Here is a 14,574-nt window from a genome sequence, read left to right on the forward strand (position 1 = left end):
TCCCAAACAGCAAGGGAATACCCCTTTTTTCTGTGAAAATTCATCAGTCTGAATCGGTCCATCTCCTTATTCCAAATGCCAATTTGGGGATTTACTGACGGTACATAAATCGCTTATGAACGCATAGCAAATTAACTTTTACTTATGTGTGTAAATTTACTCATGTGTAAATTTGCATATATGAGCAAATTTTCGTGGTATGAATGGGGTTATAGACTATCACCCTAGTCAACTGAAAGGCCAATACAGAAATGGACAAATTGATGTGCTTGGTTATGCTGATGCTGCTTCCCATCTACTGCATTTACAGTGAAATAGTGAAATAAACTGCATGTGTTGCATCAAAAAAGAAATACCAGTTATGAAAAATTCTGCTGTGAAAAAAACATTCTAGTACCGAATTGAATTAATTAATTTCCTTTTGTATCACTCACCCATGCCCGTTATGCCGTGTGGCATGTAGGGCGGCTACATCACCACTGTCATTCATACAAGTATCTTCCGATGACTCTGAAAGCCCGTCACGCCCAGTAGTGTTGATTATCTTCGCTGCCGTTTCCGTAACATAGTTGTGTTTTCCGGGATAGGGTTGTTAGCCCTATGCCCAACCCCCTAACCTGGAGGACCGGTGGACCGCTCTTCGTCAAACCTCTACCCTCCGACCTGTCCAGCATGGGTTGCCCTTCCAGGAGAACGAAGCTCCCGCTGGCATAGCTCAAAGGGGTCTCCGAGGTACACAAACCCGCCGACCACGACAAGGTGCCGATCCTTCGGAGGTTCCTTTTGTATAGGAATACCTTTTACCTTCACGTATATAGTGTATCAATTATACAAATTATAAGCTTTTACCATTGAATTACTAATAGGTGATTTTAATTCATGATATAGAGGTGCACAGAACATCATAATACTCCTATTCAAAAGGACGTTTGAAATATAGTGTCTATATATGTATATATACATAAACAATTGAAATAGTTGAAAAATAGTAGCTATATGTGTACTTTCTGATATTCCTATGTTTTTCTATGATTCTGTAATTGAAAAATAGCAGCCATGTGTGTACTTTTTTATATTCATATATTTTTCTTTAATTTAAAAGAGTAGCTATGTTTCTTTTAAATAGGGTATATAAGAAAGTTAATGCTGTAAATGCATTCAATGTGAAATAAAAATACATGTAATTCTTAAATATCCAGAGTTATTTTTCTCTCTTGAAAGTAGGAAGTTTTATGAAGAAGTCTATAGCCTTACCTGTAATTATCTCCTATTGTTCTACCTTTCACACCTAGTCTCACCTGGCGAACAAAATACCTTACCTGTATACAATAACAATCAAAATGTTGGCTAAGTGAAAAGACACCGAGAGAACTTCTCTTTAGCTCGATCGGTTGAGCGGCGTCAGACTAGTAAGCTAGGAGTCCCGGGTTTGATCCCTAGTGGAGGCATTGAAATAATGACCTCAGTTACATTGGTGCCCATGTAGGGACCCGGGAAGAGTATTTAGCCATGACCCAACCAGCATCGCTGTAACCTCTGGAAACTCGAGGACGGATTGTTTCCTTTCTATGAAAGCTGTTACTGGGACAACCTGTCAATCAAAGCTAACAACCCATACACTGTCGCTATACAATCAGTACATGGAAACAGTGGTTCACTGCCAAAGAACGTTGTTGTTGTGGATACTTTCAGCGAAGTAAACAACGGTAGAGTTCCTGTAAGAGTTGTCAACCTTGGTAGTGAGGATGTACGGCTACCACAGAAGAGTCTAACTGGCACAACACATGCGTGGAAAACTTTACCGAATGTGTGACGTCAACATCATGTGAGGTACAAATTACGGAGTCCGAAATTAATGTTCGTCTGGAGACCATTGAATCTGAGACAGTTACGGAAGAAATAATTAAACTGGATCAATCATAGTACCATTTACGGGAGATGTTGATTTAATCCCAGGGCAAGACAAGTAGATGGCGCTGTTGGTCTCTAGATACAAAGACTGTTCTTGTCAACATGATGAAGAGTAGGGATAAACGGATCTTATGAAATACGGGATCCAGGCCACGGATGAGGTTCCTATTAAAGTGGCTTATCGATGCATTCCATTCCATCAAATGGAGGAAGTGCGCGACCACATTAACAAAATGTTACGTCAAAACGTCACCAGAAAAAAGTACAACTCTGTACGCTGCGCCATTGGTACCCGTGCGTAAAAAGGACGGTAGCCTAAGACTTTGCGTGGACTATCGGCTTTTAAGTGAGAGGACAATTAACGTTGCCACGTATGTAGGAAGCTCTAGATGCGTTGCGTGGTGCAAAGTATTTCAGCACAATGGATTTAGCGCAAGGCTGCTACCAAGTGGCTATTGATGAAAGTGGTAGTCACAAGACTGCGTTTCGGGTAGAAACAGGAGGGCTATAAGAGAACAACCGTATGCCGATGTGACTCTGCAATATTTCTGCTACGTTTAAATGGCTTGCATGGCAGAAGCAAATTTTGATCTGTTGCTGATACGCCAACCTTTCCCGAATACTCCAGAGCGGAATTACTCTCATTAAACGATGAAAATATTCGAATCGTTTGGAAATGATGGAAAACGGGGAACAAACCCAAAGAACGGCAATTACGGCAAGAACCAAAAATCGCTAAGAAAATTTTTAAGAAATGGGACTAATTTACCGAGGAAAATGACATTTAATGGTGTAAGGTTTAGGACCCAGAAGTAGGACAAATGACCTGTTTGTAACACCTGAGTCAATGATACAGCAAATGTTATAATCCTTACAGTTTTGGGGCACCAGGGTATAAAACGTACGCTTCCTATAGTGAGAAAACGTTGTGTTTGGTCTGGATTGGAGACTGACGTCCATAAATGGATAAAACAATGTGAGCGCTGCATGGCTGCAAAAATATCCTTTCTGACAGTCAAACCCCCGATGTCGCATCTCTTAGCCTTCCAGCAACGTGATCGTGATTGACAGGTTCATTCCGAGGGAACCTTTCTTCTGTTGGCAACTAGGAACTAGCCCAATACAAACGACATTGTCTCCCAGGTCCAACTTGGCGTTTTTGTTTCTAACAGGATGAATCACACCCAGAGGGGGGTCAACGGGTGTGAAAAGGGTAGAAAAGTTATTCACGCCGTTCTTGGTATTAACGCTAGCTCGACCTCAGTTAACGCTCTCGTGAAGGTAAACCTCTACAAGAAAGTAGTAATTACGTCTATGCTCCAGGGCTGCGAAACCTGGATCCAACTTAATCACATCGACAGTCGGACTCTTAGTACTTTCCAACATTACTGTGTCAAACTTATTTTAAACCTACGGAAAGTGACGCGATCAGACATCGCAGAATGTCTTTTGGGTGTTCAACGAATAGGTGCCACGATCGACTAACGGAAACTAATATTCTTGTAATAAATTATCCGCTTAGACTGTAAGTTCCTCGTGAAAAGAATATTCTTACACCGGCTATATAATTTCACATACGAAAGTGAAGTCGGAAATGCAACCCAACAACGCGGGTTTATTCCTGACATAGTTGCAATACTAGCCAAATACAACCTAAGGGCACTCCTCGATAAATATCAGCGGGAGTTTATATTCCCTGGGAAAATGGAATGCAAACGAATCATCACCAAAGCCTAAGTCGATTTGAAAACACTTCTTTAAAGACAAGGCAAGGAAACGACAATGACTTTCGTAGATTCAGCCGTATTCACTCGGTGTACCGCCCTTACGTGATGTGGAACGCATGTACCTGTATGACACATGTAAGACTCGTTTACCATCTCTGTAGTGTCCTGGCTTGTGTTCCTGTGCATCGACCTCAAAGATGTAGACACTGTAATATAGACATCCGTGATATTACCAGTCATACATGCGTGCCATGTTATTCAACCAGTACCCTGAAAAGTAACTTTTTGGACAATGTTCTGCTAGAATATGGCCCCGCATGTGTGCTCTACTTGGTTCTGAGTCACTCGCTCCAGATCTCCCTGACGAAAAAACCAAGAACGAATTCAGAATGAAGTGTCCAGCCTTTGTCAGAAAAGCTGTCCACATTTACTTAAACTCTCCTTGAAATACATCTGAACTCATATGCAACGATGCCTAGCTGTGCTGACCTGAGTTGAGGTCGCGATTCTCAATTGTGGTTCAACAAACAGTTTTAGTTATATATTTATATGTACATAAATATATACATGTATATATATATAAAGAATTTGCTATCGTGCGATAATACGCACTGTGTAAATGTGTTAAAGAATTATAATGTTCTCATTTAGTAACATATTGTAAATTTCTTGATTATGTATATATTTTGTATCTAAATATACCCAAATCGGGGGAAATAAAGTTTGATGATGATAGTGTCTATGTCACATGACAGCCACGTGATCCAAATGTACAATTTATGTTAACATCACATGTATAACAATAATATTAATTTTTATAAGTTGGTATAATTGTATTCTACTAATAGGCTCTATATATATTACCAACGAGTGCGTAATTTAGATAAAAGATTTAAAGTTTATTCACGAAACAAACGAACTGCGTCGACCAATCAAATTTCCGTGATCAGTTCAAATCCATATTTCTTTATGATCGATCTGGCAGTTCGAGATCTGTGGACAGCTGATGCTTAGTACCTATTTCCAATCGTCCGAGTTCGAAATTTGATTTCAATATGTATAAGTATAACTGGAATATGAAAAGTAGGGATCATTACGATAATACATATCAATGCAACTTACATGTATTTGTGATCGCTGCTATTGATACATATTCTATCTGTATCTACATAAATGTAATTATATCTTAAGTGCCTGTCATGGTATCTGCTGCATTACGATTAGGTAAAGTCTATGATAGTGTAATGGATAAGGTGCTGTAATTTGAGATGGTTTTTAGTGCTCGTAGCCGAGGTTAGAATATCGGAAGTTACTGAATTTAATTGTTGTATTTTGTCATATATCGTAACTTCCTATTGAATAAGATTGTTTGTCCATATCAGGTGTTCATCTTTAGCGAGATTATATAGTTTAATATAGAAACTATCTTATGGGGCGACAGTGGTGTTTACTCATATGAAACTAATCGTAATATTGTTAAATCACTACCTAATTATGCACTGTTTGTATTCGGCACTGAATTAATATAGAATTGACATAAAATATGTACTCTTTTTCTCTTTTTTTCTTTCTATCCTATCATCTCATCTTTTTCTCCTCTTGACAAAATGATTTAAACTTACAATTGTACGTCTACGAATTACTTATCTTCATATTTATAGTATAAATAGGTGTCACGTGCAGTATATTCATCATTTGTAATTTCATTTATGGTGAAGAGTTCATAAGTTGTTAGAACTTGTCTCTGATCTATTTATCTAATACCGATAGTAAAATATGTTTAAACCAGCGGGTTTTATCGTGTAGCGAAGAATGATTATGTGATTATGCCTCGTCTACCTTACCTAGGGTGAGTTATGTGGTGAACACTGTTCTGAAAACTGACATAGGTCATGTTAATACACACTGCTTCTCAGTATAACTTATGACAAATGTGTATGTAATCATATGCGAGATGGGAACCAGTAATGTAATTGTATGAGTGAAATGCTTAGCATGTAGTCGGTTGTATGATGCTGTTCAAAATCTTAATCATTCACTCTCTGTTTTATTTTAATTAAAGGTGTGTTATTATCTGTCTTTCTATTTAACATGATGTTTTTAATATATTGCACACGAATGCCTTTCGTCTGTATCTAAAATAAAGAAGAATCGGATTGAAAGACTGAAGCAGAGACTTTTTCTGCAGGTTACTGATATACTTTAAATGAACTGAATAAATTTGACAGGGCAGCGTCAGTTCTGTTTTTGATGAAAACTGAATAAAGAACTTTTCTGATGAAGGCTGCACACATCATCCTGAGTTTAATTTTGGAGGCTTGGTCCGGCAGGACAGATGTGAGAAATTCTGCACCAAATAGAGCACAGACAATCGTCACATTTCCAGGAAATGATTGTAAATTAGGGGACCATAGTCTAAGAGAACATTAGACAGAGAGCCATGTTTACAGTATATAATGAGCGATATGACACACTTACATGATGGATAATGTCACAGATGTCCATATCACAGGAATTTTACCTCACGCCCGAGTTAACAGTGAACCATTCTGACGTTCTACCGCCATAGGTCACTGCACTCAATTTATTGATATATGATTGGCGAATTGGTTTGATCATCTGCCCTTCAAGCCCGAGCCAATGCAGTTTGGCTTTTAGTCCGGAGTGACATACAGTATCAAAGGCCTTTTGTGTATCCAAAAAGGCAATGTACATGTTACTTTGATGCTCTATGTTACAGTAAACGGTTTCTTGTAGGGCATATGATGCAGTCGAACAACCAAGGTGCTTACAGTTCTGTCGTTGGTTGGGGAAGGTTTCGATTGAAGACGTCAGCGGCATTTGAATCCTGACATTAAATGATCATTTTAGAGACCGACAATTTCGGTCTACGCGCACAGATATTCCTAAGGATTTCATAAAATATACAAGCAAGAGGATACAAGATCTAGTGTTGCATATATCAAACAGGAATAAAATTCGTGCGGTAGCAACAGAAAGCAACAGAAACAAAAGCAAAGAAAACATGGATATTACATACATGTATACAGATTATCACAGACAGTTTACACCTAAGAAATACAAACGCAGAGTAAAACATGCAATAACACAGCAGTACATAATTAGGTCTATCACAGGCAATGATATGAAATATTAAAACCCGAAAGCCAAAAAGATGGTTATATAATCGTCAGCAATTGACCAAAGAATGACCAGTTCCTTTCCGTTGGACAAGAGGACTCGCACTGATTTGCCATACTGAACATGGTAGTGGATATGATCTGAGGTTTAATTTTCGTAACAAAAATACTTGTCTCAAAAGTTAACACACTCAGTCTGAAAATTATGAAGCTTGTTTTCTATAACTGTTTATTTTGGAAATATTATATTTACGCGCTTTTGGATAAGAATGGTTTATAAACACCACAAGGTTAGTTAACTCGAACTCCTTCAAGCCTTACCAAGATATAAAGGCAGTTTATTTTCCCTCTGTATTATCTGGGACGTATACTTAATTAGTATACGTTGCTGGTATTATGTATCCCCGGTATTAGAAAAACAATAAGGTCGACAAAAATTGGTCATTAAGACGTGTTTTGTGTAGAAATGCCGAAAACCCTGACAATTGTTCAAATAATTTAACCACAGATACCATGAAAGGAGAGAGAAGTTTTGGGATATTGAGATACAGAAGTCATGCAGATTGGTTTCGTATCATCAACAATACACACACAACAAGCTTAAAGCTGACAGAAATTCCTTGTCCTAATTCAGATGACCCCAGATGTTGGTCCCGTGATAGCGTCACGGTAAATATGATAAACAACAGTGATTGCTATCATGTGATACAGGTAGTGACTTGAAGTTGATAATGTAACAATATATTATTATAGTTTTACACACACAGCGTGTAACACAACACGATGGAGTTGCTCAATGTCCGTTTGCTGCTGCTGGCAGCGTGCCTCCTTCATACCTGTCATTCTCACCTATGTCTGATATCTCCGCATCAAAGGGGAGATATGGACATCACATTGGTAAGGACACAGTTTTGATTATCAATGTCATTTTTTCTGCTGTCAAACTTTCGATATAACGTCACTACTTTGAACTGGGCTTTGTTTAATTGTATACTCTAGTCAGGAAGCCACACATGTTTTCGACACGGTGCGCCCTGCGGAGGTATGACAGCAGAAACGCCTCGTGGACAGCCTTTTATTGCGGGACAGCAAATGTTTATAAAATGGCAGCAAAACTTCAACCATTATGAAGTTGGATATCCAGGTAGGGGGAATTTTGAATTTTCAAGATCGCAAAACTAGTAGTAGTATCACTTTCTTTCCTATATAATTGTTTGAAATCCCTTCAATTTACTAATTAAATGTCTAGTGTTCTATCAAACACTGACGATCGAGAGCACTTTGGCCTTTTTAATGTGTATTTGTCTTACCGGTTTTTGATAACCGTGTTTTGGAATCCTTTATAAGGTAATGGCCATAAAAGGGGTTCCTCATGTTCAATTCAGACCACAGCCTTTTCTTAACTTTATTGTCTACTTCAGGCTTCATGGATATAAGCATTGCACCACTGGGCAGCGAAAACTTTACCACTCTGACTTTTGTCCCAGACAAGTACGTCTTTGCACAGGATCACCAACAAAATTACACGGCGGTCATTGTAAGTCAATAAACAGTTATTGGTTCATATCTAACCGACATGTAGGTACAATTTGTTCACATACTATGAATTTACGGTCCCGATTGACGTGAAATATGAAGGTTTGTCTACCAGAGGAATACGACATATGAGGATATATATATTTTAAAATTCCCTAGGGCCACGAATTGTTCATTGTACCACAAAACTATGAGTAGGAAACTTCCTAAACGAAGGATTTACGAGTAAGTCTGTCCAACAAATCCCATCAATAGGGTTATTAGCATTTGGAGCAGTGGTGTGGCAAATTCCTATAATGTAAATACTTTAGAAAATAAACTATGCAAGTTTTGAACACACCATCTTAATGTTAAAACTAAAATCTAAAAGCCCACGTGTTTTATTTCAATATCAAGTATGCCATATTAATATTCATTTTTTAAAAATATCTACAAGAACTAGCATAGCGAGGACTTATAAAGGTATTTCGAATAAGCGAACTTTGTAGTAGATACAGTACATATTGATGAAACGGCATCATAGAGTTGTTTCGTCTTTTCAGGGCTTTTTACCGGAGCTAGAGGCTCAAATTGTGGAAATACAAAAGATGAATTAGGGAAATGATGATTGATATAAACGTCAGTATATCGAAAGAGAGCCAAACCAGTAATTTAACTAATTTGGTAACTGTTGAATTTTTATCATGAAACGTAAGTCGTCAAAATAAATGAAAGTCGAACATATTCTGAAGTAGTGTCACTATTCATAGGATATGCGTAGCAGACCTCGAGCGAGGAAAATTACCCCCAGCAGCGTATACCTACCTCCGATATCAAACAAGAATTTAAACATCCCCATATGTTCAACTGTTAGTTATGATTTGCGTTTTAAAAAAAATGTTCAAAAATTCACAAAATCACAACCATCTTTGCCATCTCCATTTTCTCGCAGTAATTTTTAATAATCTGGTTTGTCTTGCAGAGGATTCCAGACACCCCATGCGACCATTGTGTCATACGAGCCCGTTACCAATCTCACAAACCCGGGGAGACGATTTTCTATCAATGCGCCGACGTTAAAGTGATCAAGCTCCCTGTCCCTATCAAAAAGGCTTATTTGTCAGTACCAATGGATCCAAACTTTCGGACATTGCGGATGGCATCACAACTCCAAATGAATTACCCAATGAACGAATATACGGATGCTCCATTTTATCTACAGGGACTTGCCTATAACGAATTTGAACCGGAACGTTTAGACTTTGTTAACATTTCTGTCGAACTTGGATTCGTACAACCTCTGAACCAGTTCAATATCGGTGTCGATCTAACACGTACACGAGAAAGGTTTGCTACACAACCACTTGAGTTCATTATGGATGGCATAACAGCTCTTAATCCTGCAGAATCGGAAATGTTGACAATGTATCACAAGGGTGGTGCTATGGATGACGTAGCCAGTGACGTCATGGTTTTATACACCAATAATGGGAAGTTGGAACTCACCACGTCCTTGCATGGTTTTGACGGTGTTCCTATCAGTGCACTTGAATACGTAAAACCACGAACTTACGTTTCATTTGGAATACAAGAGGATAACACAAAAGCTGGTCAGTCAAACATCTGTGATATGGTTTAGATATTTCTGTCTGGAGAAATGTTCATCTTGTTCACGACTTGCTTTGTTGATTTCTATCGGTATTTTTCAATCTTTGTAAACGCTTTGAAGTGTTTTCCTGCCATTCCCATTTCATGTTTGTTTTCCTTTTGGTTTTGTGCGCGTGGGTAATGTTCTATCTAATGAGTAACTACCTGTGTACAATCTATTACGATAAATTGTTTTCCCAATCTATTCTACTGTATATTGATATACAGTTAAATCTTTGACATATAATTGATTGCAGTACTTGTTTAATAACCTATTCATTGTCTCTATTTCTCTGCTAGGTACCTTTCACTTCGTCATGGGTCAGATCATCTACGTGCCCGGAACTGGTTTAGTATACAAACAAATTTACCGCAGCCTTGACACCGAGAACTTGTTTGTGAATTTCCAATGGGCAAGCATGGACCCAACATCTGGACAGTTGTTTGTTTTGATGGGTAACGAAAATGCACCCGACACTCTGGACGCCAGAATATACGTGTATAACTTCTTCAACCAGTACGTTTTAAAAAGTCACATAAAATTACGTAATCAATTCAGTAATCATCTCCTAAACCCAAGGGCTCCGTTCTCCATCACCTTGAAATAAATAATTGTGAGCCCTTCGCAAAGTTGAGCGAACTGTTAAATTCGGCATCGAAGCGGGATTCTGTGACATTTTGCTCATATAGAAATATCTTATCAGTCTAAGGTATATTTTTATTGTCGGTGAAACACATCAATGACGTCCGCTTTTAAGCGATATATCATTTAAACTCATCGCCCTATAATATTCACAAAAACGAAGGAAAGCTATCTTGTTTACGCGCCGGGGTGGTCCTCAGAAATATATAGCAACTTTGACAAAAAATGTTACGGATTGATAAAGTTTCTTTTCGGTTATGGATGAGACATAATTGCACTGCATCCACCTCAAAAGTCAACGCCATACATAATGTAGTGCATGTTTTTCTTCCCCCCGCCAGACATTTTGAAAAGGAATTGTACGATAATGTAAAGGAAAATTGGTCGGCTTTGCTTTTAAGTATTGTGGCTTCTTAATTTTCAGTGGAAATGTTTGTATGTGGCATCATAAAAATGACGAGTTTCATGATCGAAACAATGCCACGAATCGCGTATTAAGACAAGGGTGTGATGAATTGACATCGATTGTCGTATAGTCTGTTTCGTGAAAGTTAACCACCGCGAATTAAGACAAGGGTGTGATGAATTGACATTAATTGTAGTATACTCGGTTTCGTGAAAGTTAACCACCGCGAATTAAGAAAAGGGTGTGATGAATTGACATTAATTGTAGTATACTCGGTTTCGTGAAAGTTAACCACCGCGAATTAAGACAAGGGTGTGATGAATTGACATTAATTGTAGTATAGTATGTTTCGTGAAAGTTAATCACCGCGAATTAAGACAAGGGTGTGATGAATTGACATTAATTGTAGTATAGTATGTTTCGTGAAAGTTAATCACCGCGAATTAAGACAAGGGTGTGATGAATTGACATTAATTATAGTATAGTCTGTTTCGTGAAAGTTCACCACCGCGAATTAAGACAAGGGTGTGATGAATTGACATTGATTATAGTATAGTCTGTTTCGTGAAAGTTAACCACCGCGAAGTAAGACAAGTGCGTGATGAATCTACACAGAGGTGACGGACGACGACAACAGTTGATCGAGTCAGTTTCGTGAAAGTTAGTCACTGTACACTTGTTGAGATGTGGAAATCGTGAAAGCTAGGGGCCACGAAAGAATTTTGGTTTACAGACAAGTAAACCGACCCTTCGATTTCAAAGAGAATGGATTGGAACCCTTGGATTTCGAAGGTGCAGCCGAGAGTAATTGAATAATTGCATGAATTGGAAATAAACAATGCTGATAAATGTGTTATCATTAATTGACTTCATCCACAGATATTTTTTTCACGTTTTTCAGAGCTGGGAAAATATTACACCTCATTTGTTTTGGTGTTTGGTGCTAACCAAGGAAATCAAATACTATTTTTCTTACTGCAGATCTTTTGTCAAAATGGTGCCAGTAGAGAAATCAGCGTTTACGTTCATGTCAATCCACGTCGGTCGCCTATCCCCACAGGAACGTGAGTACTAGTTTTATCATTGTCGTTAATTCATTTTCTACCAAACTTAAGGGTTTAACTCTGGCATAAACAAACTAACCTTATGAATACCTTATTATTTCTTTCCTCTTTTGTCACTTTTATTAATTATCTAATTGTCATTATTTCTCGTTTATGTGTTACTAACTATATTTGGGTTTCTTTTTTATCCGAAGCTTTGCTGTATACTGTGGCTCCTCAAGGTTCGTACTCAGAGAAACGGCCGACATGGAGTTTGATTCAGATTGACCCCATGTCAGGTAAAGTGACGGAACTCTTCCAGATCGCCCCGCCAGGTAAGCATGTACTTCTGTTTTACGATAATTTCACAAAGAAATACTAATGTGAAACACTTGTGAAAATATTTTCCATTTTTTAATTGTTCCAATTATGAACAGGCAGAGACATTTGCTTTTCCTTAATCATGAAAATGTAGCCTTGTTTTTATAATTTAGATTCACTTCTTCCTGGAGGCAAAAATCTGCCTGTAGACACTAATGAAATATTTTAAAATGTGCACAGTTTCACTAAATTACGATTAATTACAATTTGTTTTCATAGTTCGGAGATCAATGAAACTTTGCTGTATGTATTATAAGCTTCCATTCATGTCCTCTTTGTTTGCCGAATGCTGTAATCGTAGTTTATTTTGAGAAAGTGCATAAATAAGGTTATAATAACTTGTGTCCAATCTTGTTGCTAATGGTTGTGAAATAATAAAATATGTTTGAATCGAAATCAAGAAAAAATTCACATAGTTCTCTTTGTAAGAAAATAGGCTTCACGTCGGGTTACTGACTTTTTTGTGTGCTTGTTTTCAGGTTTGTTTGAACGGTATTACGGAGGATCAATATTTAACGGATTTGATAAAACCAATGGTGTCCTATACCACGTGCTAAGAGTGGCTGATTCTGTGGCTGATGTCATCGTTGGAGCTGACGTCAAAACAAAGACTGCCAGTTTCTCTAAACTTACCAATCTCCGGCATATACACAACCTCTCTCTGTCTCCAAAATAACGTCAATTGTTAAAGAGGAAGTAGTATAACTCGAAAAGAACGAGCAATATAAGGGCCGATAACCGATGTCTTTTTTCAAGTTCACATTTTTCTGAAGATGAGATACTCGTATGTTTTTATCATATACTTGTTTTGTTCGAGACTTGTTTACATGGTATGTATTGTATGCCTTTCATTTAGTGTCCCATTAGTTTTAAGGGGAATTTTTTTAAATGAACATGGTTGGGATACTTTTATGTGTATCAAGATGCATGAGATTTTAATAAAGTTTGTACAGGACATCACTATACGTGATTCAATGTAAATGACTTGACTTTGTTATCTTTGATAACGTTTATGTGGTATCTCGTGACTTCAATCACACCCCGTCTCGTGTCCAATCGTGTTGATAATAAAGATATTTCTCACAACACTTACGCAGACAACAAACACCATAATAGTGTAAGATATATTGTACCTGAAAATGTTAGACACGACGAGGATCGAACATTAGAATTACCCAGAGAACCTAAAAAACGGACCCTACATATCCAATGAAGGATGAAAATTAGGTATCCGAGTTCATGAGGGTAGGGGTAGTAAGGTGGGGGCTCAGATTTAAATGAAGATCTAACATAATTTCGAAAAGAAGAAAGGAAAAATTAGCAATTGCATTCTTATGATTTTTTTATCTAAAATCATGCACAGAACTACACTATTCGAAAAAAAGGTTTATCCAGCTGAAAACTCAAACCGACATGCGTTTGCAATGGTGCCAAAATAGGCACAGTGACATTTGGGTAGAACACGAAACTCAACACCAAGCAAAGAAAAAAGTACAATTAAGCATAATAAAAAACAATACAATATTGAAGTCTAGCTCTTACATCGGACGTTAGGCTAGAGAGGAGGGGAAAGTGGACTGGGACTTTTGTCGGGATCAAACTATTTATTAGGCTATTTAAAAGCAAACTCTGTGAAACTGTCATATGAAGGAGTAATAACTTACACGCCGTCACTGCTGGGGTACGAACTAGCGACCCTTCGCCGGACACTCTACCTCTCGACTAAAGGGACTTCACAAAGTCTTCGACCCCGAAGGCTACAACACTGCAAGGAATCTTCGGTAAATGAGCATCTCAATGGTATATAGCTTCTACACTTGGAGTGGCCAATGACACCAAAGGAATGAAATTAAAAAAAATCTTGTCACCGGTCAGGGTTCGAACTAGTGACCCCTCAGTCTCTAGTCATACACTCTCCCGCTCGACAAGAGGGAAATGCCCACTCTCTCAACTTATACAAAACGAAGGAAATAAATCTGGGATAGCATGCATTCTTACATAGGATACATGTGTGTTATAATCAACGTAAACTTTTATTAGGAGGAATGTATTGTTAGTATCTGATCTTTTGTAAGCGAGTAGCTCTACATGCTTGTCCTTTAAAACCAAAACAATAATTGAAATCCGTCACAAACTCTTTAGTCAAATACGTCAAGTCAAG

At 37.9% G+C, this 14,574-nt stretch overlaps 1 protein-coding gene across 1 annotated transcript; it reads left to right on the forward strand.

Moving 5' to 3' along the window:
* The first annotated feature begins 7,561 nt into the window (after positions 1-7,561).
* Positions 7,562-13,089, forward strand: LOC132563984 (uncharacterized). Its single transcript, XM_060228738.1, has 8 exons — positions 7,562-7,675; positions 7,778-7,922; positions 8,200-8,315; positions 9,276-9,903; positions 10,241-10,457; positions 11,971-12,053; positions 12,248-12,367; positions 12,893-13,089. Exons 1-8 carry the CDS (start codon positions 7,562-7,564, stop codon positions 13,087-13,089), a joined length of 1,620 nt encoding a protein of 539 aa, XP_060084721.1.
* Positions 13,090-14,574: the final 1,485 nt, after the last annotated feature.

Source organism: Ylistrum balloti, unplaced genomic scaffold (genome assembly GCF_031769215.1).
Source record: "Ylistrum balloti isolate Yb309-2 unplaced genomic scaffold, AGI_CSIRO_Ybal_v1 Utg371944, whole genome shotgun sequence".
Taxonomy (NCBI): domain Eukaryota; kingdom Metazoa; phylum Mollusca; class Bivalvia; order Pectinida; family Pectinidae; genus Ylistrum; species Ylistrum balloti.